This window comes from Ixodes scapularis, unplaced genomic scaffold (assembly GCF_016920785.2).
Source record: "Ixodes scapularis isolate PalLabHiFi unplaced genomic scaffold, ASM1692078v2 PGA_scaffold0__279_contigs__length_252992795, whole genome shotgun sequence".
Lineage (NCBI taxonomy): Eukaryota > Metazoa > Arthropoda > Arachnida > Ixodida > Ixodidae > Ixodes > Ixodes scapularis.
The window spans coordinates 115,740,025-115,764,153 of NW_024609835.1; the positions used below are offsets into that span (position 1 = coordinate 115,740,025).

A 24,129-nucleotide genomic window follows, 5' to 3' on the forward strand; every position below is an offset into this window, starting at 1 on the left:
ATTTATTCAACCCCCCTCCCAAGAAAAAACAAGAAACAAAACGAAGGAAAAAGAGGCGCTGGCTCAATTTGAGTTGCTTGTAATTTTTATATTGTTGATTGCGTCAGAAAGAATCGAAAAAGCACCACTTTCCTGCAAAATGTTGCAATTCTGTTGTTTAATCGCAAAGCAGAAATGAAAATATTTCCCCCTCTGCAGCCGTGCGCGGCGGCCATGGGAAACGCGCCTTGACGATGACGCGGGATCGCTGAAGCTCAACGCCTAACGAAGAGCAGTAGAAAGAGAAAGAGTAAACATCCTTGGGGAAATCGCACGGGAACCGGTGCATCCTCACGTCGACGTCACTGAGCACGTCATTCGGAGAGTTGAGGGGTGCCGGAAACTTGAATCTTTGTTATTGTTTAAAATTATAATTAGGGCACACAGACTAAATCGCTTTTCTGTTTTTTACTTTAGAAGTGTCGGAGAACAACTCCTATAATTATTTGGCCATTGACCGGAAATCGTTGCATAGCCGCTTTATTTTATGGCTTTCGGTACAAGTTATCACAGCTGATGTCAAACTGAACATTTTAAGGTCACTTCGCGAACAACCATGCTAAGAATTTCTGGCCAGTACCATGTTTGCATTGTAGCCGGAGCAAATTTAGGATGGGAAGTTTAAAAATAACGAATGGAGGGAAGCGACAGTCTTTAACGCGTCGCCGAGTGGCGGGAAAGATATATGCGCGAACGGTTTCTTGCCGCGGAGCACGCGAGCTCGTCCAGAGCGGTGAGCGAGGCTCTCGGAATCTTGGTTCCCAGGGCGGCACCTAGCGCCCTTTTATCGCTCAGGAGCGCATCACGTTGAAGCGAGCGAACGAGTGGGCCAGCAGATAAGAAAGGACGCGCGTGCGTATTGCGCGGGTCTCGGCACCAGGCGCCGCGCCGTCAGGGAGCGCGGCGATGCAATTCGGTCCCCGCTCCCGTGTTGTCCAGACTTTCGCTCACGACAGTACTTGGTGCATTACAGCTTGAGCTCAAATCTGCACAGCTGCAGCACTTTCTGGGGTGTCTGCAACTGTGAAATGAAGATTTGATGTAGAGCTTTTAGAGAGTTGGAGAAAAGGTGAAAGCCTCTCAGCATACTGAAGCGTCTTGCTTGCAACTTTTTTAGTGTGACAGTTAATATCAGCAATGACAAGGAGTCCTTTAGAATCGTAGATAAGCTGCAAATATAATGCCACATGCACCTAAAAAACTCTTGCGTATATAGTCTTGCCAATGCGGTCAAGGGTACGGCCACGCGTGCCCCCTTTCATTTTGAAAGCAGACTAAAGCTGTGCTCTAGCTCCTCCCCTCGAAAATGACAAGAAAACTTGTCCCCTAGTCTGTGAATTGCATTTTTAATCATTGGTACCATGAAATTAGCAGTATGTTTGCATCTGGGTATTATTGCTTTGGACCTAACTTTCAAAGAATTGGGATTTCTACAAAAGAAATAATGTTTGAATTGTGGAGATTTGTAAATTTAATTAGACATCAAGTCACTAGTAAAAAAAAATGTCCTCTAAATCTACTAAAAATAAATCTAGAAAACATGAAACCTTACCTGCATAATGAATTAACAATTACATCCATTAGAATTATCTTTTATTTCAAAGACATGAAAAATCTCATTTTTAACAGCAAGACTATGCTTCAGTTTTTTTGTGTTTCATTGTGCGAAATATGGACAAAAATTGCCTGGATTATTTTTCCTGAAAGAAATGGGGGTAACCATAATAGACCTCAAAAAGCAAAGCATCTCCTTTCGTGGCTCAGCCTTCAATGCAAGTATATTGTCCTTGAACATGCTATGAATAGTCCACCACATCAGATCTTATTTGGCAGCTCTATTGCAAGGGAAACACGGCTAATTATATATATAATATAAATGAACTGATGAGCGTGTCGGTGGAAATATAAAAAATAAGGAACATACGAAGAATGAGACATGAGTTTATGTGCTTGTGTCATCCCTTGTTTTCCATTTTTTGTTTCCTATGAGCTGTCACCTGCTTTAAAAAGCAGATGAGGCTGTAACATACCTTTTAGTGAATGATGAGAAAGACCACCCCTCTTCTTTACCTTTCCTTGGCAGGACGAAAAATAGAGGTGAAGATAATCACCGCAGGGTATTACGATGATGAAGATAACAAGGGCATAACCGTTCTCTCACCAGAGGAAACCACACACTTTCAAAACATGATTGTCACCCTGCTGGTAAGTATAGAACATCTGACTCCTTGACAACCTTGGATTCCACTGATGTGCTTGTTTTTCAATGCCCACTCACTTTTTAGAGCGCAGCTCTTAGGGGCCCGTTCCAGCTTGAGCGGCGTCAGCGTAACCGCGAGGTCACGTGAACCCCCCAAGGTCACCCCCAAGGTCACGTGCCCCCCCCCCCCCCCCCCGAGGTCACGTGACCCCTCCCCCAGGGTCACGCGACCCCCCTGCCCCGAAGTCACGTGACTCCCCCTCCCCGAGGTCACGTGACTCCCCCTCCCCCCCCTCCCCCCGAAGTCACGTGACGCCCTCCTCCCCCAAGGCCACGTGACCCCCTCCCCCCGAGGTCAGGTGACCCCCCCCCCCCCCCCCCCCCGGAGCATATTCAAGAATGAGGGGAGGAGGATGAGAAGGGGGAGGGGTCTACCCTCCCCTCAATACTCTTCCCTCCTCCTCCCCCTCAGTACCCTTCCCTACTCACTCCTCCTCAAGAGCTGCGCTCTAATTCGGCGTTACAGGGAGTTGTAAACGGCTTTCATTTTTTCAGGATATTTTTATGATTCTGAAAGTCCATTTGTTTAGGTATCTGTGCATCTAAACATAGGTGCAGCTGATGTGCAGTCTCATAAGCCTGAATCGGTAGAAGGGTGAAGGAAGGAGATACTACTTGAAAACCTTTTATTTTTGCTGCCCCAATTTTTTTGCAAATTGGGCAGAGGGGTCATATTTATGAAATGAGCCTTCGGTCTGATTTCGTGAAATTCTTCAGTAGAGGTAATGGGCAATTCTGTTCCGCTTCATTTGGCCTTTTAGGAAGGGTATTTTGGTTTAAATTATAATTTGAAATTGGCTAATTTGTCATAGATGAAGTTGCTACAAGCTTTATTTCTGACAAAGTAGGCCTTGATCCTACAAGGTGCTTTGTGTTCAAGTGCTTGCTCTCTTTCTCCTAATAGAAAATATTCTGTGTGTGTCTATATGTGTGTGGAAATAAAATTTTCTGCTGAAAAATGCATTATTACATTTCTGAGCCAACTAAAACAAGGGTTTGGGAAAACAACAGTTGATAACACTCTTGTTCGGCTAATAGGTAACAGAAACTGAAAGCAACTATTGCATGCTTGTAGTTCACAGATCCCTGTGAAATATACAGAAATTGTTGCCTAATGCACAAAAAAAAATTTATTTTTTTTGGGAGCTATACATACTTTTTCTTATTTAGGAAGCTTTTTCGACAGACATGTCAATCTTCACCGCTCCTCTTTTGCGTCTTTGCAAATCATGGTTGGAATGACCCTGAAGGTGCAAACGCTATATCTGTCTTCTACCATTTGGGTTTCGATCTATGGTCTCCAGTGTGACAAGCATGTCCTTGAGAGAGATGAGACAGAGAACTTCAATGGAACAATCCCTTCCATGACAGAAAAATCCAATAGGCCGATCTCACCAAGCATGCATAATGCTGCCATCACATTAATCCACAGGAGGCAGGAGCCAGGGCATGAGACCGCATCTGCACAGGAGCAGCGAGGTTGTCACACATTGGTGAACATAGTTTGTGAAACCGGTCCATTGACCAGCAGAATTGCGAAAAACGGGACATGCCGAGCACTTACCGTAAAATACCGAGCAAGCACCCACTCAAACTTTGGAGATAATCGTCAAAAAATCGGGGATGGTCCGTTCTTCGCTCATCAATTTTACATATAAATGTACTTTCTGTATTTTCTCAGATCCTACAAATTTGGGAATGGGCGCCTAGTGTGGTGTGGGCGGATGCACGGTATTCTACGGTAGTGCAGGCAAAAAAGACGGAATTATGAAAATGAGCCATGAAGGGCTTTCGACTAAGGCAGGCAAGGGTCATCCACTTTGAGAGCAGCACCAGACCTGGGGAGGCGTGCCTTAAATGATAAAGGGTGGCCATAACTGCGAGTCAGATTCATTCATCCAGCAGTAAGGGCACCATCAGCAGACCCTCATGGCTGGATGGATGAATTTCAATGCAATTTTCAAGGAAGTCCCAAAATTTTCAATTTAACAAGCAATAAATGAATACATTAGTTTTGTGGGAGTTGAAATGGAACCAGCAGTTATGAACTCGTGAGCCATAAATATATGTTGACAAGATTATGTAATGTAATTACTTTATTTAATCACATGAACTGCCAATATGTTACGTAGGCAGTACAGGTGTGTCAAAGGCCAGATGGTAATGCCCTTTGTTTAATCTTCAAATCAAGTGTAAGCACCAGTTCTTTTGTGCACTCTTGATTGCAGCACTTGAGTACCTGCATATGTCCTAGGAGATCATATGACTGTTTATATCAGCTAGGTATACTTCTTCCGGGCTCTATTTTCTTCAGTGGTTGATGGCACAAATTGAAGCCTTGTACACAAGTGAGACATTGTATCTAGGACGTTGCTCTTTGTCAGACCCTCTTTTGTTTTTTTGACATGTCCAGCATCCTCGAGCTAATGCAGTTCATGACCCTATCACCATCTGTGAGCAACCTTTCTTGTAACACGGGAAAATATTTCTGAGGTGATACAGTCAGTAGCTCTCGGAGCATTGACAGTTAAAAATTGTTCTTGCACTCTCTGATAGCTGTGATTTGGAGACCCTTGCCTAGATATTTTGTTATTTTCATTGTTTTGCTTTGGTGAAATAATTCCAATAATACTCTGGCAAGGCTTGACATTGCAAAACATTGAACCTGCCAAAATAAAATCTCGCACCAGTCATGAAGAAATTTTTATACAAGCCTTAAGCAAAGGCTGTGAAACTGTGAGCTTAATTTGGTTTTAATTCTCCCCTCAGATGGGTAACCAAGAGGCTGTCCAAGAGATTGAGAAACATGAAAGGCTTGAGAGAAACTACCAATTTGTCTGGGACGAAGAAAGGAGAAAATCGTCATCAGCACTACCAGCTATGGAAGCGGAAGAGGATGACAGATAATGGTGTTCTCTCTGTGGTTGTTCAGGTCTAGTCATTGGCTCCCAGCATTCTCAGTTTGGGAGCTTGTTACCTGCACAATGTTTTCATCCCTTGGGAGGCTGAGGACACCTCAGTGTACTGTGTTAATCAGACTTTTTTTTTTTTTTTTTGTGCAAGCAATGATTTGACTGGCAACTAGAAATTTATGACGACATTTTGTTATAACGCAATTCTACACTTTTTTTACTTAGAAAAATCCATGTATCCCAAAAAGAAAAATAAACTATACAAGGTGGGTTCAAACTGTACTTTTTATTTGTAAACTCTGGTTTCTGCAACCATAACTTGATCAACCAACTCTGTTGGAAAGGCAAGTAGATCTAGTGCCTCAAAATCTAAGAGCCTGGTTGGAGCTCAAAGAACAAAAGCTTTCAGGCTATTCATCATCATTCATTAAGAAAACTATTTACCCTGCTGTAGAATATTGTTTCCTAATATGAATTGGATTCATGACCCACGTTTGCAACCGAGAAGGAACTCTGCAGCTAGGGTAGGAAGTTCTTGCATTGCCTGGGCATTGAGGTGTACTCCCTGTACAGACATTCAGGAGAATAAAATCTGAAGGTGTTGATACTACTCCTTCTGATTGCTGCAATAATGACCAATTACACATCTGAGCAACATGCACCCTAGTCATTGGCTGTGTTCTGGAATCGCTGTGCAACATATAGATGGAGGTGTACAGAACCTGTCAAGATGTTGGAACTTGAGAAACTGAACCCTGATTGGTGTCAACTTTAGGACAAGTTCTGTTAATCTTCCAAGCTTAAAATGCTAGGGCACAAAATTCGAGGCTGCTAGGGTGTGCTCAAAACGAAAATACTTCTCAAAATAGTGCCCCCTCAGGTTTCTAAGATAGGTTTGCTTTCCATCCTTTCTCAGTAATGAAAACTTATGAGACTAGTGTTCGAGGATGCAAGCCAAAGCAGCTACTATATGAAGTACCCTATAATGTAGGGGTTCCCAAACTTTCAGGTACTGATCAGCAAGCCATTGCGGGCATGTCAAACCCCTCCACCGCTCTGGTGGTCCAACCCTATGGTGACCATCTGGAATATCTGCATGATGAGTTACTTTTGCTAAAAGAAATGTGGATGTCAAAAATTGAAAGACTGGTTTTCCCATATGGTCTGCTATGTGCCTGCCAGAGTGTATGTTAGAAAGCATATTATAGTGATTCTAGAAAAGTAATGAGAAAAGTATAATTTTGCAAAAATTCCTACAATGATGATTTTTTTTAAATTTATTAATAGTATTATTTCAGTATGGAATATACTAGAAGTAGCACAATGGCACACTATAGATGCAAGAGAAACTTGCAATGTAAGTGTAAACCCTTGCCATAACAATCCACAAGAAAAAAAAAATTCTGAGCTACAATGGTAACTTTTTACATAAAAAGCAGCACAGCAATTTCAATACATGAAAAAGACAGTCCAGTCAATGGTAAAAAATTTGACAGAAAGGTAGCTTTGACAGTGAAGCGCTGATTATAAAAATGGACATATTTATATAGTTCATAAGAGTTTCTCAATTGATGTTATAGTTGATAAGAGCTGTTCTTCCTTTCTAAACATATATAATTACAAATACCTAAAAATAATGAATTGACAAGGTTATACATTTACGTAAAATCACAGTTTGGATTCATTCTCCAATTCATGTTACAGTACTGGCTAAATTTTTAAAATGCTGCATTGTCCATGGACTGAAGTCAGGCTAAAACTGCAATAGTGTTGAGGTTGTCAAATTACCCTATTCTAGGACAGGGGTCTCAAGCTCATCTTAGTATGGCGGCCAGATAGCCGACCGCCGAAAGGTTGAGGACCAACTCAACTTGGGGGGGTGGGGGGTACAGCGGTGCTTCACATTGTAAAGCAACTGAGTGTATCTGCGACCCCAGAAATTTTTTAGAGAAGGGATTTCAAAGTTTTCTGCTTCTGCTAAAGTCGTCGTTTCACCCGTAACATCTGTAGTTTTGAATTGTTTATAGTACTTTGAACCCATACCTGACGTGATAATAAGATTTCAGATGGCACCCCAAGAACTTGCTGCCAATTTTAAATAGGACAAGAGGGTACAGTGCCATTGCCCTGTCTCTAGACTCGCTGGGGAATCAATAGAGTTCGAGAAGTCTCAACAAAGCAACCAAATATTTCCTCATACGACAGTTTTCAATTTCCTTGTGATTTTTATAAAAACAACATAACACTCCCATTTTAAGAATACTTTCTGGTCACCTATGCATCATTTTACCTCAAGATTTGCAACAGCGAAGGATAGATGCCCGAACTCCTAGCTTTCGCAGTCGCTCCTGTCGCGCGACAGTTTGTGTAGCCGAGGTGTGTCCTTGACCAAGGGGCTCGCACTTTTAGCCTGGTAGCGGGATTGCTGACAGGTGATTAGCATAAACAGACAAGATGCAAAGATGAAGGTGCAGCAATGCTCACTGCAAACAAGCAAATATGTTTGTGCAAAGCGTTTCAAACAAAAATGGAAGGATCGATGACATGAGACCATTATAATGCCTACCATTTCTAGAGTGCTCGAGACATGGGGACGGAGGCTCGCAGCCACGGGACGCTTGAGGGAGGGGCTAAGGTGGTTAGCGTTCCAGCGAGTTGCAAGCCGCATGTTTGAGACCCCTGGTCTAGGGTGACCCTGAAACCGGAAGCTTTTCATACCACATTTTGCTTTCAGTATCTGGGTTGTCAGTTGTGCCCCCCCCTTCCAAATCTGTCTTAAGCACATTTCTGCTTGTGTGTGAAAACGGGCAGTCGATGTGTACTAAGTGGCTGCAGTTTTGATGCACTGCATGTGTGAAATTCAGCACCATCTGCAAGTCAATTTAGATATGAAAAGCCACCTGCAAGATGTGTCAAAGTGGCTGCTGGTTTGTTTATGAAATCATTGTGATGTGCAGTATCTTGATTTATTTTCGATCATTTGGAGGTCCAGAAAATATTGGGTAAAATAGACTAGTTTTCCTAGATTCGCCTATTTAACACAGTAAGGGTTATTCAAGGTTATACTAGAAACTTACAAAGAGCTGTCAACAATCCACCCAATTTAAGTTTTCCCAAGTGTTCATGCAAACCAGATACAATGCATTAACTGTGAATTTTGTGCATATAGCTTGCAGATGAATCCCAACAAAGCTGTCCATAACTGTCCAGGTTATGCAGATACAAACTTTGGTGTGCTTAGATTGCTTGCACACATACACCACAGCACTATTAGCACTAGAAATAGTGTCAATTAAATTTGTGCTATATTAGTGATACAGCAATTACACAGTGCTACGTCAATGCTAAGTTCATTCAAGTTAGCATTGCATGAGTGCTGTCCCTTGTTTTGACATAGTACTCTAATGTATACGAACTGGCCTTTCCTGTCGGCAAAAGGTAATTCCTTGCAAGTGGGAAGATCTTAATATTACTTCACATTCTATATAAAATCTTTAAAGTCAACATAGCACAGCCCCTTCACAGGTGTTTCTGGGTGCATGGCGAAGTTGGCAAGGCACATGACTGGCGTGTTGAGGAACGAGGTTCAAACCCTACTCGGCCCAGATCTTTTGTAATTCTGTACTCTTCTACAAAGTTTTAGCCCATTTTTGGCTGTCGTCGTGTGTTCTGGTACAGAACATTCCTGAATGCTCTGTATATAAAAGCAGAGGCAATGCGCAGCTCTGCAGATCAGTCGCCCTTTTGTCGCCGTTAGCAGGACGCGTGGTACTTTTCTCTTTAAGGGAGGATACTACCCAAAAGGGTCAACTTTTGAACCTTTGGCTTACGGTAATATGAAAGAACTGTCACAAATTGAGCTAAAGTACCAGTACTGCTGCAGCTTAGTGCCAGACTTAAAAGTTAAATCGTGGTTGTGCATTTAACATAAAGTATTTATTATGGTATATAAAATTATGGAATGTGCACTTCGTTGCCCTATATACCGCAAAATATATCTCTCGGAATATGTTTCACAATATGCAGGCTAAACTGTATACTTTCTAAATGCCATCAAGGTTTCGGGACAAGTCTATTCTGTAATTTTTTTTTTTTTATAGAAACCCTCATCAGAAATTGCAAGAACTGTCTTCCTAACAGACTCTGTTTACATTCAGCACGGTGATGTAGGCAACAATCATCCAGAAAGGAGTGATCAAAATTAATCATTCTAACATACATGTGTCCGTGTCGAAATTGTTGTGACACTTCACAAAACCAATTGTGAGCGTTTAATCCTACACGGCTAAATTGGCCCAGCCTGGTTGAGGTAGAGCTTTGTCCTTGACAAGATACTGATCACTTTACTTTGCAGGTAGGCAAAACTTGCTAATTATTTTTTTTTAATAGAACAAAATAGTATTTGATATTATACCCGACATAAGCAGTGGCTTAGTGGCTTTCTTTTGGTCCGAGTGTGTGACCAAGACACTGTCATAGTTCTACCACGTGCCCTTGAGTACTTTGTTTTCATACAGCCCAAAGGCATGCAAGATTACTCTGCGTCACATAAAAGCAGCAATAACGGGCCTCTATGTTTGAAATGTGCTTCACGTGCCAGGAAAACACATCTGTTTAAATTAACTTCTAAATCAAATGATTGTATTTAAGACTGCAAATCATTGGTAAATCTGCCTATCTGGGATAAAAATGCCATAAAGATTTTCAGGAAATCTTTATTAATAATAGGGAGTACATTAACTTACAAAGTTCACGTCACCACTTGAGATCGACATGGGAAAACATTATTTGAATATATGACCGCTTTTTAGCCGGTTTGCAGAAATGTCTGTTGTGGAAACCGGGTCACTGTGAAAATCAAATACTCAAAATATGTATAATTTCTGGAAAGAATCCAATACTGCAGGAATCCTTGCTGCAAAAAGGGCACGGATATGCAATAATGTTCCTAATATAGATCACACTTGGCCGTAGGCATGAGCCAGAAACTGTGAAATACTTCCATCGAGAGGCTCCTGTTATATTCGAGTTCACATGCACCTGGTTCCTCACTTTACAGCTTTGTGCTTAGTCATGCGCTATAACATTTTCTTAGTCACCATACCTGCGAGACTGACTGGAAAACTCAATAACTTGCATGGAGGGTTAATGCCGTCTTCTTGGCCGATATGTTGCAAATACTGCATTTCACCAGGAAACAACTGTTTCTATGTCACGACGTCGTCGCATCATGCTGCTGGTTATTTCCACTTTTTTTTGTTAAGAAAAAACAAATTTGTTGGCGAGCAATTTTTTTTGCAGAAGGTATGCAATCCGCAGCAAGGCCACTAAAATGGCCGCTGATAGAAAGTCGGCGCAAGCCATGTATTTTAGACAAACGAATTATTCTTGCTTGGTGCGCCATTGTCAGGAACGGCACGAGTGTGTGGTACCATAATAATGTGATATCTGGCACGAGTGTTTGTGCGAACAAAGTGGTTTCCGGGCCCACACTCTCTGGTCTCTGTTGTGCAGCATTGTTTATGTTTTTTCACCGCAAAAATGAAGTGCGCATCACCCAAACTCTCATTCTATGCCCAAATGTAGTGCTAGCAATCCACAATAAATGCCAATGTTTCAGAACTAACCGTTAACTCATTAAAAAAACAAAAAAGTAAGTGGTTTTTTGAAGATTCCAATAAGAGAATGGAGCCCTTTGCTGGTAACTAGCACCACTAAGCTTCATCTACTCGAAGGATCCGTCGGCTGCCATCTTCCCACTGAAAATTTCAGGAAATTGCACGGTTTTTGAATAAGTTATGGTTAGTTCTGAAACTTTGGCATCTCATTTGGACCACTAGTGCCACATTTGGGAAAGGAATGAGCGTTTGGCAATGCAATTTTTCTTTTTGCGTTAAAGCAAACCTTGTATATTTTCTTTGTTTTTGAGGGGACCCTGTAGTTATGGTGCCAAAGAACCTTTACAACGCATAGTTAAGCCCTGCGTGGATAACAGTTTGATCAACCATATCCGATCCACATCCGCAGATATCGCATCCGCATCCGCAATTTTCTTAAGATCCGCATTCGCAGACTGATGCTTAATTTTTTACTTTTTCTAGGGACAGGATTTTTTGCGATAAACGTCCTAAAGCAATCTTTGGTGAAAATCAAATCTTTCTTGACGTACAGAACAATTTTCTCCTTGACTGGCACCTTTTATCCGAGAGAGTAGTTTGCTCCCACAATACATTCAGTGATACGCTTCATAGTATCACTCACTAATAACACATTTATGGTGCGCCTCGGCAAAAATGTTGATCTGGACTCACGGATATCCTCATCAGATCTGCATCCTCAGCCCCTGGCATCCGCATCTGATTCGCCAAATCTGATTCAATTTTATTCGCATCGGACAGTTTACTGCTGATATCCGCGGATGATCTGCGGGTAATTTGGGGATATGCAGGGCTCTACACATAGTATGTTTCTAAAACTACCCTTTCCCCTTTTTCTCTTTCCATTTTCTCTTAGTTCGACTTATTTTTTACTACCATTTTTTGCACCCAAAGACTGGGAAGTTTAAGCAAAATATGGCCATGGATGAAGCTTGAGAACGAACCTCCCATGAGACTTAGAGTGAGTACCAATGTCTCGATAATGGGCTTAGCTTCTGATGTTTAAGTCTTAGCTAAAAGTCGGCTGTCCCTCCGAGGCCACCGGGATCTTTCTTTTACATGCACCTCCTGCCCTAACCCCTTGTGCATACAGACTTGTAGTTCTACTCAAAGTCCGGTCCGGTTAATAAGTTACATTTAGTCCTTTCAATACTTCTCTCGGCAACAGCATTCTGTAGCAATTCAGAAGTAAAGGAGATGTATTTAGGTGCCTTTGTGCTACGTACATGTTAAATAGGTTGCGCAACGGTTTTTGTACTTTCAGTACATATTCTGCTCAGAACTAATCCTCGACATTAATAACTTACGGAATACGCAATAATTTTTTTCTCCACGCAGTGGCAGTCACAGCAAAAGAGATAAAGGAAAATAAGTAGCGTTCATCCTCTGAACTCTCAAGAAGAACAAGCAGTCACATGATCTGATGCCAATTATATGTATAAGGTGTATTCACTGGACATCATATTTGAGTGCACTGCTCAAAGAGCACGCTCAGAACGAGCTCATATTAATAGGCTGCTATGAGCCGTAATCTTGATGGTGTGGAATGCATGTTGCAAAATAGCTGTGGAAGCTCACCGTTGGCACGCCTTCTGCAGTCGTGCACGCAGCTATGGCCGCCACTAAGAACTTCCTACACTGCCATTATCCATCATAGCCACGTGCTGGGAACGGGCCGAGCTTCAGAAATTGTTTTTAGAGTTCGTCTATACACATCTTTGATTGAACACAACCCACTACTTGAATGTTAACCGATGCTGATTGTCAAGAGCCCCAGTGGAGTGCTCGGGTGCACGACGACCGAGTTCCTCATGGTATCTGGGTGTAGAGCGATGCCAAGGCGCAACGCTATGCGACGACTTGACGCCATGACCTCATGTGACCACACTGCATAATAACACGACACGTAAAGTCACATATGTTAACCAGAGTACCAATACAAACTCGCCATGAAATCCCATAATTTCTCATTCATTGCTATTCTGTATGACAATTTGTTTATGCACATAGAAATACCACTGTAAATCTTTTTGTAATCTCAAATATTCAGTCCATGGAATTCACAAAACAAAAGTATTAGGCTCAACCATTTATCATTAAATGTTTTCCGGTTGAGTTCCAAGATGGCTGCTGAATACATTGCCTTAGCTAGAGTTGTGTAAATCAGAATAAAACCTTGCAATGATATAATCTGCCATTATAAATTGGTTTCATAGAAAGACCTCAAACACAAAGAATCCATGTGAATCATTAAAGTTGGAGATTATGGCAACCATTCGCTCGTAAACAATTATTTGTGAAGAATTTCTCATCATTATTTTCTCTTTTTTATGTATCCAGATTTGGTTACCATTGGTATTATTATTCCTCCACTTGCAAGAAATATGCATGACACCAAAACAGTTCCTATAATGTCTAAAGTTATGTTTGAACAGAAACCGGGGTATTGTCGGTTCAGTCTGAATTCAATAAATCCCAGAGCAATTGCACATAAACAAAATAGTGTTTATTGGAAAGATCATAGCATGTCTTTTTTCACTTAGATTTGACATCCTCATACATTACCCATTTCTCTCCAAGGCATTACACGTTCCATCATTTTCAAGTCTGATGCAGAAATATCTCTACCATCTACGCAAAAATATCACCGAGGAGTATTTTGCACAAGGGCAAAGGCCACTTGCATTAAGACGGCTTCGTTTCAACCATGCCTAAGAACACTGGTATAATACTTCACAATACTATTTACACAACATGGCTCGATGACCAGTTCTGATTATTACCAACAGACTGAGGTGCAACACAAGAAGGCTCGAGTTCCAGACAATCAAGTGACCACACAAAGAGCCAGAAGCTAATTCCAGCATATCCACATTTTCACCTAATTTGAAACCAGTAAAAGGAATGTAACTGATGCAAAGAGCCTCACTGGTGCTTCACACTATAGCAGACTGACTACAAGGTTAAAAAAAACCAACAGAGGAGATCTGTGCTTAAGTGTTCACACTAGTCATCTTCAATTATCCTTTACCAAGCACTCCTCTTGGAGCCAACTTGCAATCTACTATATACAGAAGGCAGAACAGCAGGCACAGGACAAACATAGCGGAAGGAATATTGTAACTGGCTGGCAAGGGGGAAAATCAAGAGTGTTGCCAACTAAAAAGGGCATTTTGAGGCATGGAGTCTCGAAATAGCAAAAGTATACAAGCTAGTATTAAAGGGGCAAAACTAAATTTGCAAGCGTTACAAATATTCCCAGTTGTGCTTGTGGAAGCTTTCTAGCAGTGCTCTTTGTTTTGTTAGATTCCAGTTTTCAACGCATTCTCATTTACAATTTTTTTATATTGCCCTTCGTGAACAAGAACCTGTACAGCCATGATAGTGAGAACGTGGTATTAAAAGAGCCCATACATCAGAAAAACAAAAAGGCATATATGACAGTCACGATAGAAGCAAATGCTGAATCGACAAACCACTGCAAACCTTTCCCCATTGCATGGTTGTCACCGGACGAGTAAAACTTTTTTTTTTATTCATACAAGATGCCCAGCGTAAAAATTGTGAAGGCCACAACCGGATTTGACGAGGTAAAATCCTACTCGCTTCTCGTCACGCCATTCTCAGTTCCACCAAGTACACTGCGCTGAGCATTAGGAACCAACTGCGGCATTAATCAAATTGTAACTGAGTATTTTACTGACATTTTTGCCAATCATTCCCTCTACTTGCCCACTGACTGAAGTCAAAGACATAGTTCACTCTGCAAAAGGACAAGAGCAGCAAGGAAAAGTATTTGAAGGCAAATGCTGCGCCCACTCCCGAAACAAAAATAAAAAAAGGAGGCAAAAAGCGAAGCCGAGTATAGACGTAGCGTGCCACGCGTAAAATCCATTATTGCAAACCATAAAAAGGACGGTGGGAGCAGTACCCTTTTCCGAAGCCAGTATTGCTTGTAGTACATCCAGAAAAAACAGTAGAACAGGAGGCAGACAAAGCGAGGTAATACTCGGTTCTACGGATGGCAAGGGATCCAGGCACGTTCCCTGGCGGCCGACTGCAGAACTTGGCAGGAGGGTGGGAGTGTGCAGTGTGCAGCCTAGTTCTCGATTTTTTGCTTCTGCGGCCTCCTTGCCGACAGAGGCTGCACTGCTGGAGGGAGACTCTGAAACCTATACACAGTCATGCCACCACACCGGGATCATAGCAGTGTGCACATGAATCTGGTCCTTTTTCGTACGGGCTCTACGGTGTGCAGGTGGGCACCCGGAGGCTTGGGCTGGGCCTGGGCGGCCTGCAAGGCAAGACCAGCATCAGCCAACTCCCCGTGCCGCTCCTCTCGCACACGGAATGACGTTATTTGAACATGCTCAATCGTCTGTTCCACATTCTTTCCATGTGCAGTTTACGGGCTCCTTTAGAAGTTACCAGTGTGTTCAGGATGTATATGTGCATGACACTAAAAAGAGCAACAGATTCCAAGCATATCGAAGTTGACAGCATCGTGGCTCAACACTCAAGTTTTCTTCTGACGGATGTGAACAGGGAAATGCGGGGCAATAAGGAAGTATTACAGTCATACATTGTGCACTTAATTCGACCTTCACCAACTCGCGCTAGTCTACAGTCTTAGCTTTATGTTGATTTGATGCAATTAGTATTAATTTGACCAAGCTATGTTCATTCAGCTTGTATCATGAAGTGGCCGGTCTGTTTGTAGGTTACAAATCTGAGTAGACTGGCCAAAAACATCCCTTCAGAAAGAAAATGGTTCAGCCTAAAGGCAAATTATCAGGTGCATTTTGTTCATGGGAGTATCTGAGACTGACAAGATAGAGACATTATAAACCAGATCACTTTTTTTTGTAAAGTGATTAGCATGAAAAGTTTAAATCCTGCTTTTACATATTTACAATGAACTATTTCCTTGTAGTTGTTTTGCATATATACTTGAAACAGCCTAACATTTAACTCTCTAAAAAAAGGTGCTTCATTTAGATTTCAGATTTGTAGCATAACATAGTATAATCCACCAAAGCTTTTGCCAGCATGATCTCGCAACCGAATAAGATTTTTAGACATACAGTAGAGTCAGGCACATAGTCAGGGGGGAAGAAACATAAGGCCCAACTCCAACCGCCCGCCCGCCCCCCCCCCCCCCCCCACCCCCGCCCCCCCCCTCCCCCCCCTCCCCCGAAATCTTTAATTTTGCTACGACCTCTGGATAATGTTCCAAACTGACAAAATTTCATTAGAATGAAATTGGAATTGGGGTAAGCTGGTCCACATACCCCTCATACATTAAATACGAGCAATTTATCGGCACAATCAATTGTTTGCATTTGGCTTTTGTATTTTTAAAAGTTGTGGGAACGAACTTCACACTTAGCCCACTTGGCATTACTCAACTCTTATTTCACCTGTACAAAACATTTCCTGGCAACCCATTCCACACAAAGTGTCCACCCCCAAATTTTGAAGAAAATGCGCACAGTACATATATATGTAAAATTGATGACCTCACATGCACCCATCTCCTATTTCTTGTTATTATGCTTAAATTTTGAGTGGGTGCTTGCTGCATATTTTATGGTAATAACTTTCGTCGAATTTCTCTAACAAGCATCTAATGCAAAACTTTAGAACACGTTATTCGCTCTCATCTTGCCAACTTCCTTGACTCATACACTTCTTTTTAATCCATGTCAACATGGCTTTTGCAAATAATTTTTTTGCAAAGCAGAACTCTTGTCTTTCACTCGCAATCTGAATATTATTTTGACCATGGGTCGCAGGCAAGCTGCGTATTCCTCGATTTTTCGAGAGCATTCAAAAAAGTCGGTTTAAACTAAGTAAACTTAATATTTATGCAAATGTGCTGAACTGGATTGAATGTTTCTTGCTATCACTCACAATTCGTAACTGTCAATGATTCTACTTCCTCATTAGCTCCCGTTAACTCCAGTGTTCAGTTTTAGGTTCATTACCTTTCCTTACTTATATTTATAACCTGCCAGCGTGCATTTCATCTCCTGCCTGTTTGTTTGCAGACGACTGCATATTTTACCGCGAGACATCGACGGACGATGTGGTGTCATAAATGGCTAATAGAACTAAATATCACGAAGTGCAAATCAATGCATATGTCTCGTCGTAACACCATTTGACCTACTTACTACCTAAATAAAATTTGTTTAGAGTCCATGTGTTGTTACAAATACCTTGGTGTTCACATAACGTCCACCCTTTCGTGGAACGTTCACATAGAGCACATCATTAACAATACTAACCGCATGCTTGGTTTTCTGAGGAGAAATTTTAGTACTGTGCCCTCGTTCCTTAAACTTCTTTATAAGTCACTGGTTAGGGGGAAGCTTGAGTATGCAGTTTCCACCAGAAACCCCGGCATGGAGTATCCCACTTTGGCCTTAGAATCAGTTCATTGGTAAAATGTCTTATCCTTTAGATACCTCGGCGTTCGCCTCTTATCGGACTTAACATGGAACCTTCACATTTAACACATTGCTAACAAGGCGTCGCAAACTCTTGTCTTTCTCAAATGAACACTGTTCCAAGCAAACTCAGATAAAAAAACTTCTTGCCTAAAGTGCCCTTGTACGATCTCAACTTCAGTATGCATCAGTCATCTGGCACCTTTATCAAATATATCTGGCAGATAAGATTGAATCTATTCAAAACAAAGCTGCTAGATTTATGGCTTGCGACTACTCCCGATTCACAGCAAAAGTTTAGGCAGCTGAAAACTTCGACTTAACTTGTCACCTCTTCATACAAGAAGGCACCTCGCACACTTATTGTTTATTCATAAACTTTATGACAGTTCTTCGCCTTTTAGGGACTCCTTCCTACTACCAGCTCACCATATATCGTCCCGCTTAGATCACCCTTTCAAAATTAACCCCATATTTGCATGACCCAACATGTTTAAAAACACTCCACCACTCCTCGCTGGAACAGCCTCCCCAGAGAAATTGCCTCTATCAGTGACCATTAGTCTCCGCTCTAAACATGTTGAACCCTGAATAGTCTTGTATCCCTGCAATATTTGTTGTTGTCGGTGTCTTGTTTCTGATGTACATATTTTTATTGTGCGCCATCTTTTTTATATCTTATGTTTGAAGGCCAACATTGTGCCGAATGCTTCGTACCTTCAATTTATGCATTTTACCTTTATTCCTTATCTTTGTCTTCTTTTGTTGCCACTTGGTTCAGTTGTACGGATCTTTGTATCACGTTCCCCTAATGTAATGCCCGAAGGGGCCTTTAGAGTTAAATAAATAAAAAACGAATCGGCGCATTTTATACTTTTTAACTACCACTGTACTGCGAGTATGACCTCCATGAAACTTAAGTTATCATTACCAAATCTTGCTTTCTTTAGGCAGTGTTCCCGTTCATCTCTATTTCACGAAATCTATCATATTTCCAGTTGTTTAGATCACCAAAACAAGGTTGGCATTCTTCCATGTAACACAAATGTATTTTTTCACTCTTTCATCCCTCACACTTCTGTAGAATGGAACTTCCTTCTTCAACAAATTGCAACCATCCATGACCAAGCTGCTTTCAAAAATACTCTTTCCAACTTTTTCTTATGTTCAAAACCATGACTGCATCTTTCTCATCTTTCTTTTTTGCTTTGCCATGTTTTTTTGCATTTTATGATCACTCCTTATCTGTAATGTCTAACAACCTTCAGTGCAAATAAACTAAATAAATAAATAAATAACATACAGAAACATGGTAAGAAATTAAACATTGTAATTCTTTGGCTGATCTTTCCTGAATCATCATCGACACCTTGCCTTTCGCAGCCGTCCTCACCACTCCCTCCACTTGGCAAATTTAAAGTGAAATATGAGCCTACAACTAAAACTTTTACAATTTATCTCCCGATTTGGAAATTTATTTTCCAAAATGTGCCATGAAACAAAATGGGCAAATTTAACCTGAAGAACCACAATGATATTAACCCACTTTCTTCTCCACTTTAAATTAATTTTTCATGCCAGTCTCGGGTTAATGTCGTCATGATACACTTGCACCAGATGGCCTACACATTAATTGTCTTATCGTTAACATACAGAAGCTAAGTTCTACATAAAGGCAGAGTTGAAAGAGGTTTGCTTAAGGTTTTTAACTCTCACTGTCCTGCCCCTGTAATTCACATACTATTCTGGTAGTTTCAAACAGTCATGACACAATGTGATCCATTTTTCTCGCCTGACGAACTGGAAGTCCCAGTAGGTGCACTGAAAAAGTTTAAAGCCCAGGGAAAACCAGTATCTGCAAGTATCCATTTTTAAATGAAACATAAAACCTGCATAGGAATAAACGGACATGCAAGGTGCAATTGTATACTACAACCACAAACACGATTATACAGAACACAATCATATACTGTAACCATAAAATTTTTTTATACAAGACAAGTGCATTCGCAGCAGAAGCATGACAAGCAAACAACTATTGGGCAGCCTGTCATACAAAGCATTCCATACACACAATACTTGCTCTATTACAGCAGGTCTTCAATAGAGTGCATGCACAAAATACTCATTTGAAAATTATTGCCATTTTCAACTGAGCACCGGGTGAAGCACATGCATGTCTTCATATTCAGGAGCCAAAAACCAACAAGCAGCTGTTGTATGAACACTGGCAACAAATAATTATGCCACAGCACCACTTCTCTGTGCGCTGTCCCAACAGTAAAACTGGTACACAATACATTTGATTTGAATACATTATGAAAGTATAGCCAATGAAACCTTTTACTACTGTAAAAGCATTATATTCTGGTAGGCTAAATATTTAAATGAATTCTTCTCATGCCTGAGTTCTGAAATATTTTGCGTGTGCTAAATTTCGTAAAGGTAGAGCAGAAACGATAAATTCAAGCTCCGGTTGAATTTAGTGACTAAGTACAAGTTGTTGCAAAAACTTAGGTCACCATCAAAATTCACTTGTTTATGACAATATCTGACCACTGCAATTGCATGGAGACTGACTTTGAGCAGAGAGCGGTGCCAACTAGAGCATGCGCAAACCACTATGTTATGACACATTTGCATCAGGCGTTAGGTTTAGGCCACTCTAACACTGAGAGAGTGTCTGTTTACCTTATGTGCTCCCATCATGGAACTCAACTGAGTATTGGAACAGAGAAAGTACACATGGTTCATTACTTGTCACAGAACAAACACAACTGATTTCTGCAAGTGCGTACCAAATAGCAACAACCATAATACAACATTCAACCCTTTGTTCACAATGATTTCATTTAGCAAGGAATCACTAGCCCAACTTTTTAGGCAGGTAAAAGATCTGCATACATGAAGTTGAAGCATAGGCTTATCTAGAATACCCATCTACAGCAGTACTGTCTTGGATCACAACCTTAACGAGAGCAGCCAGGCAAAACCTTTCTCAAAAAGCCAAGGCTCAAAAAGCCAAGAATATTCTTCCCATAGCAAAGGGAATAGTTACGAAAGCTGAAAGCATGTTTCCGGTACCTTTGACTTCAAAAGATCTGGGTACATTTATTCCTGAATTGTTATGGAACATCCATTATGAGCACCTAGAGGTGTTCATAATGGTCTTTGGATTGAGAAATTGTCCTTTCATATTTTAGACTCCAGAGAATGCTCAGGACACCTTGCTTGAGATGCTTCCAGGAAAACTATCTAGAGATTCCTATAGGGGCCCTCCCAACATTAGCACGAGCCTCCAACACACCATTCCATCAACGCCGCACACAACCAGTTGGATCTAATGCGCTTGCTATATTGGCAGACAGATATATTTATCTCATAGAAACAGTAATAAATTTCTCTGCAGATGTGACACAAAGAACTTTCAAGGCTCAACTGAATGTTTCTTGTTGGTTTACTTTTTGTTCTCAAGCCCTATGCCAATATTTGAAGGAAGCAAAGGTAGGTACAAGATTTATAGCCTGCTGAAACACACTTCCCTGCTACTTTTCGATGGCTTAATCTCATTTGCTTGTTGGGTGGGACAGGTAGGAGTAATTGTAAGCATGTTTATACAGACGGAAGTTAGTCAGCCCCAGTGAGCATCTGGTGTCTCAGCTGCAAACAAGCAATTTAGCCGGTACGATGCAACCGTTAGCCTGGGGTCTTTAACATGCACCACAGAGTAGTGACGCGACCGCATGCAGGTACGATACTCGTCCAGATCGAAATGGGCAGGGGTGGAAAATGATCCCAGGAACCCAGGGATCTGGAGTTCAATCTCCAACCCAGCCCGTTTCGATCTGGATGAGCATCGTAACGGCATGCGGTCGTGTCACTACTGCGTGGTGCACATTAAAAAAATCCCAGGCCAGCAGTTGTGCTGGCCTGGGATTGGCTGCAGCCGCTTCAACCGTCTTTGAATTGCTCCGAGTTGCTCGCTTGTTCGAGCCGGACCCGATCTCAGCAATTCGTGTCGATCTGGGGAAAGCTAGGGAACAACCCGCCAGCAACCTCAAAATTGCTGGAAAAGTTGCCCCGTCTGAAGTGGGCCTATGAAGTTTCATCGGATCAAACAAGGGCATACCCTACAATGTGCCCCTTCTGCTCTTCTGCTCTCAAACCTAACAAGCTCCATTTTTGTGGGTCTTACCTCAAACTTTTGCATGGGCGTGTGCTTGGTATTTTACGATATAGCATTGTGGTTGACCTTGCCAGCATGGAGCTTACTGCATGACTTAGTGTCGCTCCGTTCAAATCTTTATTTGCATGCCCCTTCAAATGGACATGCACCATATGGTACTGAAAAATGGGGAAAAAAGAACCCCTATAGATAAAGAAAATAACATACCACTTTCCTTTCCATCTTCTCCTTGATGTCCCTAGCAAGTGTATAAAAGGCATCTTCTACATTGATTGACGACACAGCACTTGTTTCCATGAACTTTATGCCATGTTCCACTGCCAACTGAAAAAGGTAGGCAAACGAAACTGATGATGCACATGAACGGAAGAATGTGGACTCTTCACACACACACACAAAGGGTGCACCCCTCACCTTCTCACCCCTTTCCCTGGACACTTGTCTGAGATCATTCATGTCACACTTGTTGCCCAGGATCATCTTCTCAACATCAGCTGCGGCATGCTAAGCAGAAAAGTTCCCATCAGCAGATACAATAAAATGTAAAACAGTATAAAAAAAATGTAAAAGGCAATGTCTAGTTTACCTCGTCGGTGTTTCTGATCCAAGTCTTGATATTTTCAAACGTGTTCTCCTTCGTTACATCGTAAACGAGCATGATTCCCTAGAAAGGAGGAGAGCACAAAAAGATGCAAGTACGTCGGTCAACAAATTTGGGTAGCACACCAATCAGACTGATCAACAGTGGCAGTCAGTTTGTCATACAACGTTCCACATAGATTCTTTCATCGACACTGTGACGTTTCGACAGCTCCTTTCATCGAAACATATTGTGACAGTTTGTCAGAAGCCTCTTTCAGTGCACGTCGCTTTGCCTGCGAGTGTCCCGACGGTAGCCCAGCTAGCCGAACCTTTAGCAGTTTTGACAAGGCTTGGCAGTCCTGGCAAGGCTTGGTGCAAGCTCGAGCCTGAGGTTATAATTCATTTTCCCCGAGTGGAGCGAAGCGAGGAAGAACTGCGCATTGTGCAGTCTGTTTGCAAGTCTAGGGTCAGGGCCTCCGAATTTGTTCTCGCCCTATTTGAGCCGTCTGGGTGGCACCGCGGTAGTTCCATTATATACTCAGCAAACGAAATGGAGCCAGAAATCTAATCCAGTCCACTTACTAAAAAAAAATCTGTTGTCAACAAAATGTCACAAGAGCACGAGCTCGTGAAATTTCCGCGAAATGTCACTGTGACGATGGAACGTGTTTCCATGAAATGTATGTCTATGAAAAGCTGCCCGCAAAATGTGCTTCCGAAACGATACAGACCTGCTGATCAACGTTTAAAAGACACGGTGACAAAACAATGGTCTGCGAGAGAAAGCTCACCATGGCGCCCCTGTAGTAGGCAGTGGTGATCGTACGGAAGCGCTCCTGACCGGCAGTGTCCCTGAAATGAGACATTAAGTGAGAACATAGCCTTCTTTTTTTCTTTTATTTTCTTATGGGAAGAAATAGTAGGGTTGTTAAAGAAAAGCCGCATCCTTACCATATCTGAAGCTTGATTTTCTTTCCGTCGATTTCAATAATGCGTATTTTAAAATCGATTCCTGAAATTGTGAAGCAGGCAGACACTATTAGGCAGGGCTTGCCCAGCATAAGGTATCCGTAAGTTGCGTGCCTAGTTTCTAGGACAACATGCATCACGCTCAGCGAAGGACAGATCGCTGAAAGGAGTCTTTCAATTGACAATGTTCCACCCAAAACAGCTGACAGATGACAAGAGAAAAGCGGCAGTATAGGCCGACTTAAGGTTTGATTATCGAGTGTGAAAGTATACTTCAGAATATAAATATGGTGCTTTTGAAGTCCTTTTCGCGTGCAAGCAATCACTGGGAATGACCGCATGTAATCGGATGACGTGAGGCGAGATGCAGACTGCGTGGTCCAAGCATTGCACAATGCACAAGCTCCTTCCAGTGGTGACATTTTACGCAAACGTGTAGGGCGCTGTCCTGGAAATAGCCCCGTCTTTCATACGTTCACGAGGAACTTTTGAGGAGCTAGTAGGCATTTTTGAGGCCGTAGCGTCGGCAAGCCGCTCGGCCGGGGGCCGGGCGTCGGGGAATGAATCTTCGGTCTAAGCCTAAGGTCTTGTGCGTGGGTGACACCTCACCTATTGTCGATATAAAACTTCCGTCGAACTTGTTGTCTGAAAACCTAAAGAGTATCGATGTCTTCCCCACTCCAGAATCGCCTATTAAAAGCAACTTAAACAAAAAATCGTACGATTTCGCCATTTCAAGCAAATAAACCGGAAAAAGCCCAGCACCATTTCGTCACTTCCTGGAATGTCGGCTCTCAGTGTAGCCATGCTGCTAATGAGGCTATGCCGTTTTCAGACAACGTCATTCTCTAGCGTTAAAATCGTTAAAATACACGACACAAAATTAAGGTAAATCCTGAAATAAATTACACTTTTTTAATTAAGTTCATGAAATGTTTAAAACTTATCCTCATAGTTGTGTGAAAAGTTCATGGCAATTAGTTAATCCAAAGTATTATATCTTTTCAAAATTAAGTAAATAAAACACATTACAAAAAGTAATATGATTTCAATTATATACGATGACTAAGTT

The 24,129-nt window shown here is 41.7% G+C and overlaps 2 protein-coding genes across 3 annotated transcripts in view; one reads left to right on the forward strand and one right to left on the reverse strand.

The window, feature by feature from the left end:
* LOC8039540 (protein OS-9) overlaps positions 1-5,488 on the forward strand; it is a gene marked incomplete at its 5' end in the record, with an annotated part of 54,140 nt that extends 48,652 nt beyond the window's left edge. Inside the window, 2 exons of the mRNA XM_029968833.4 lie at positions 2,123-2,244; positions 5,069-5,488. Coding sequence (XP_029824693.4) covers positions 2,123-2,244; positions 5,069-5,206 — 260 coding nt within the window. The remainder of the gene's footprint in view (positions 1-2,122; positions 2,245-5,068) is intronic.
* Positions 5,489-13,352: 7,864 nt separating this feature from the next.
* On the reverse strand, positions 13,353-23,873 carry LOC8039539 (ras-related protein Rab-8A). Of its 2 annotated transcripts, XM_029968806.3 has the most exons (8): positions 23,667-23,858; positions 23,040-23,100; positions 22,880-22,940; positions 22,093-22,170; positions 21,921-22,010; positions 21,714-21,830; positions 20,012-20,038; positions 13,353-15,162 (listed from the first exon to the last, which is right to left on the reverse strand). In XM_029968806.3, the coding sequence occupies exons 1-8, from the start codon at positions 23,788-23,790 to the stop codon at positions 15,070-15,072; spliced, it is 651 nt and encodes a 216-aa protein (XP_029824666.1). In that variant the 5' UTR covers positions 23,791-23,858; the 3' UTR covers positions 13,353-15,069. The 2 variants fall into 2 exon arrangements, with proteins under 2 accessions (XP_029824666.1, XP_002413528.2); XM_002413483.4 differs by lacking the exon at positions 20,012-20,038 and having other exon boundaries at positions 23,667-23,873.
* Positions 23,874-24,129: the final 256 nt, after the last annotated feature.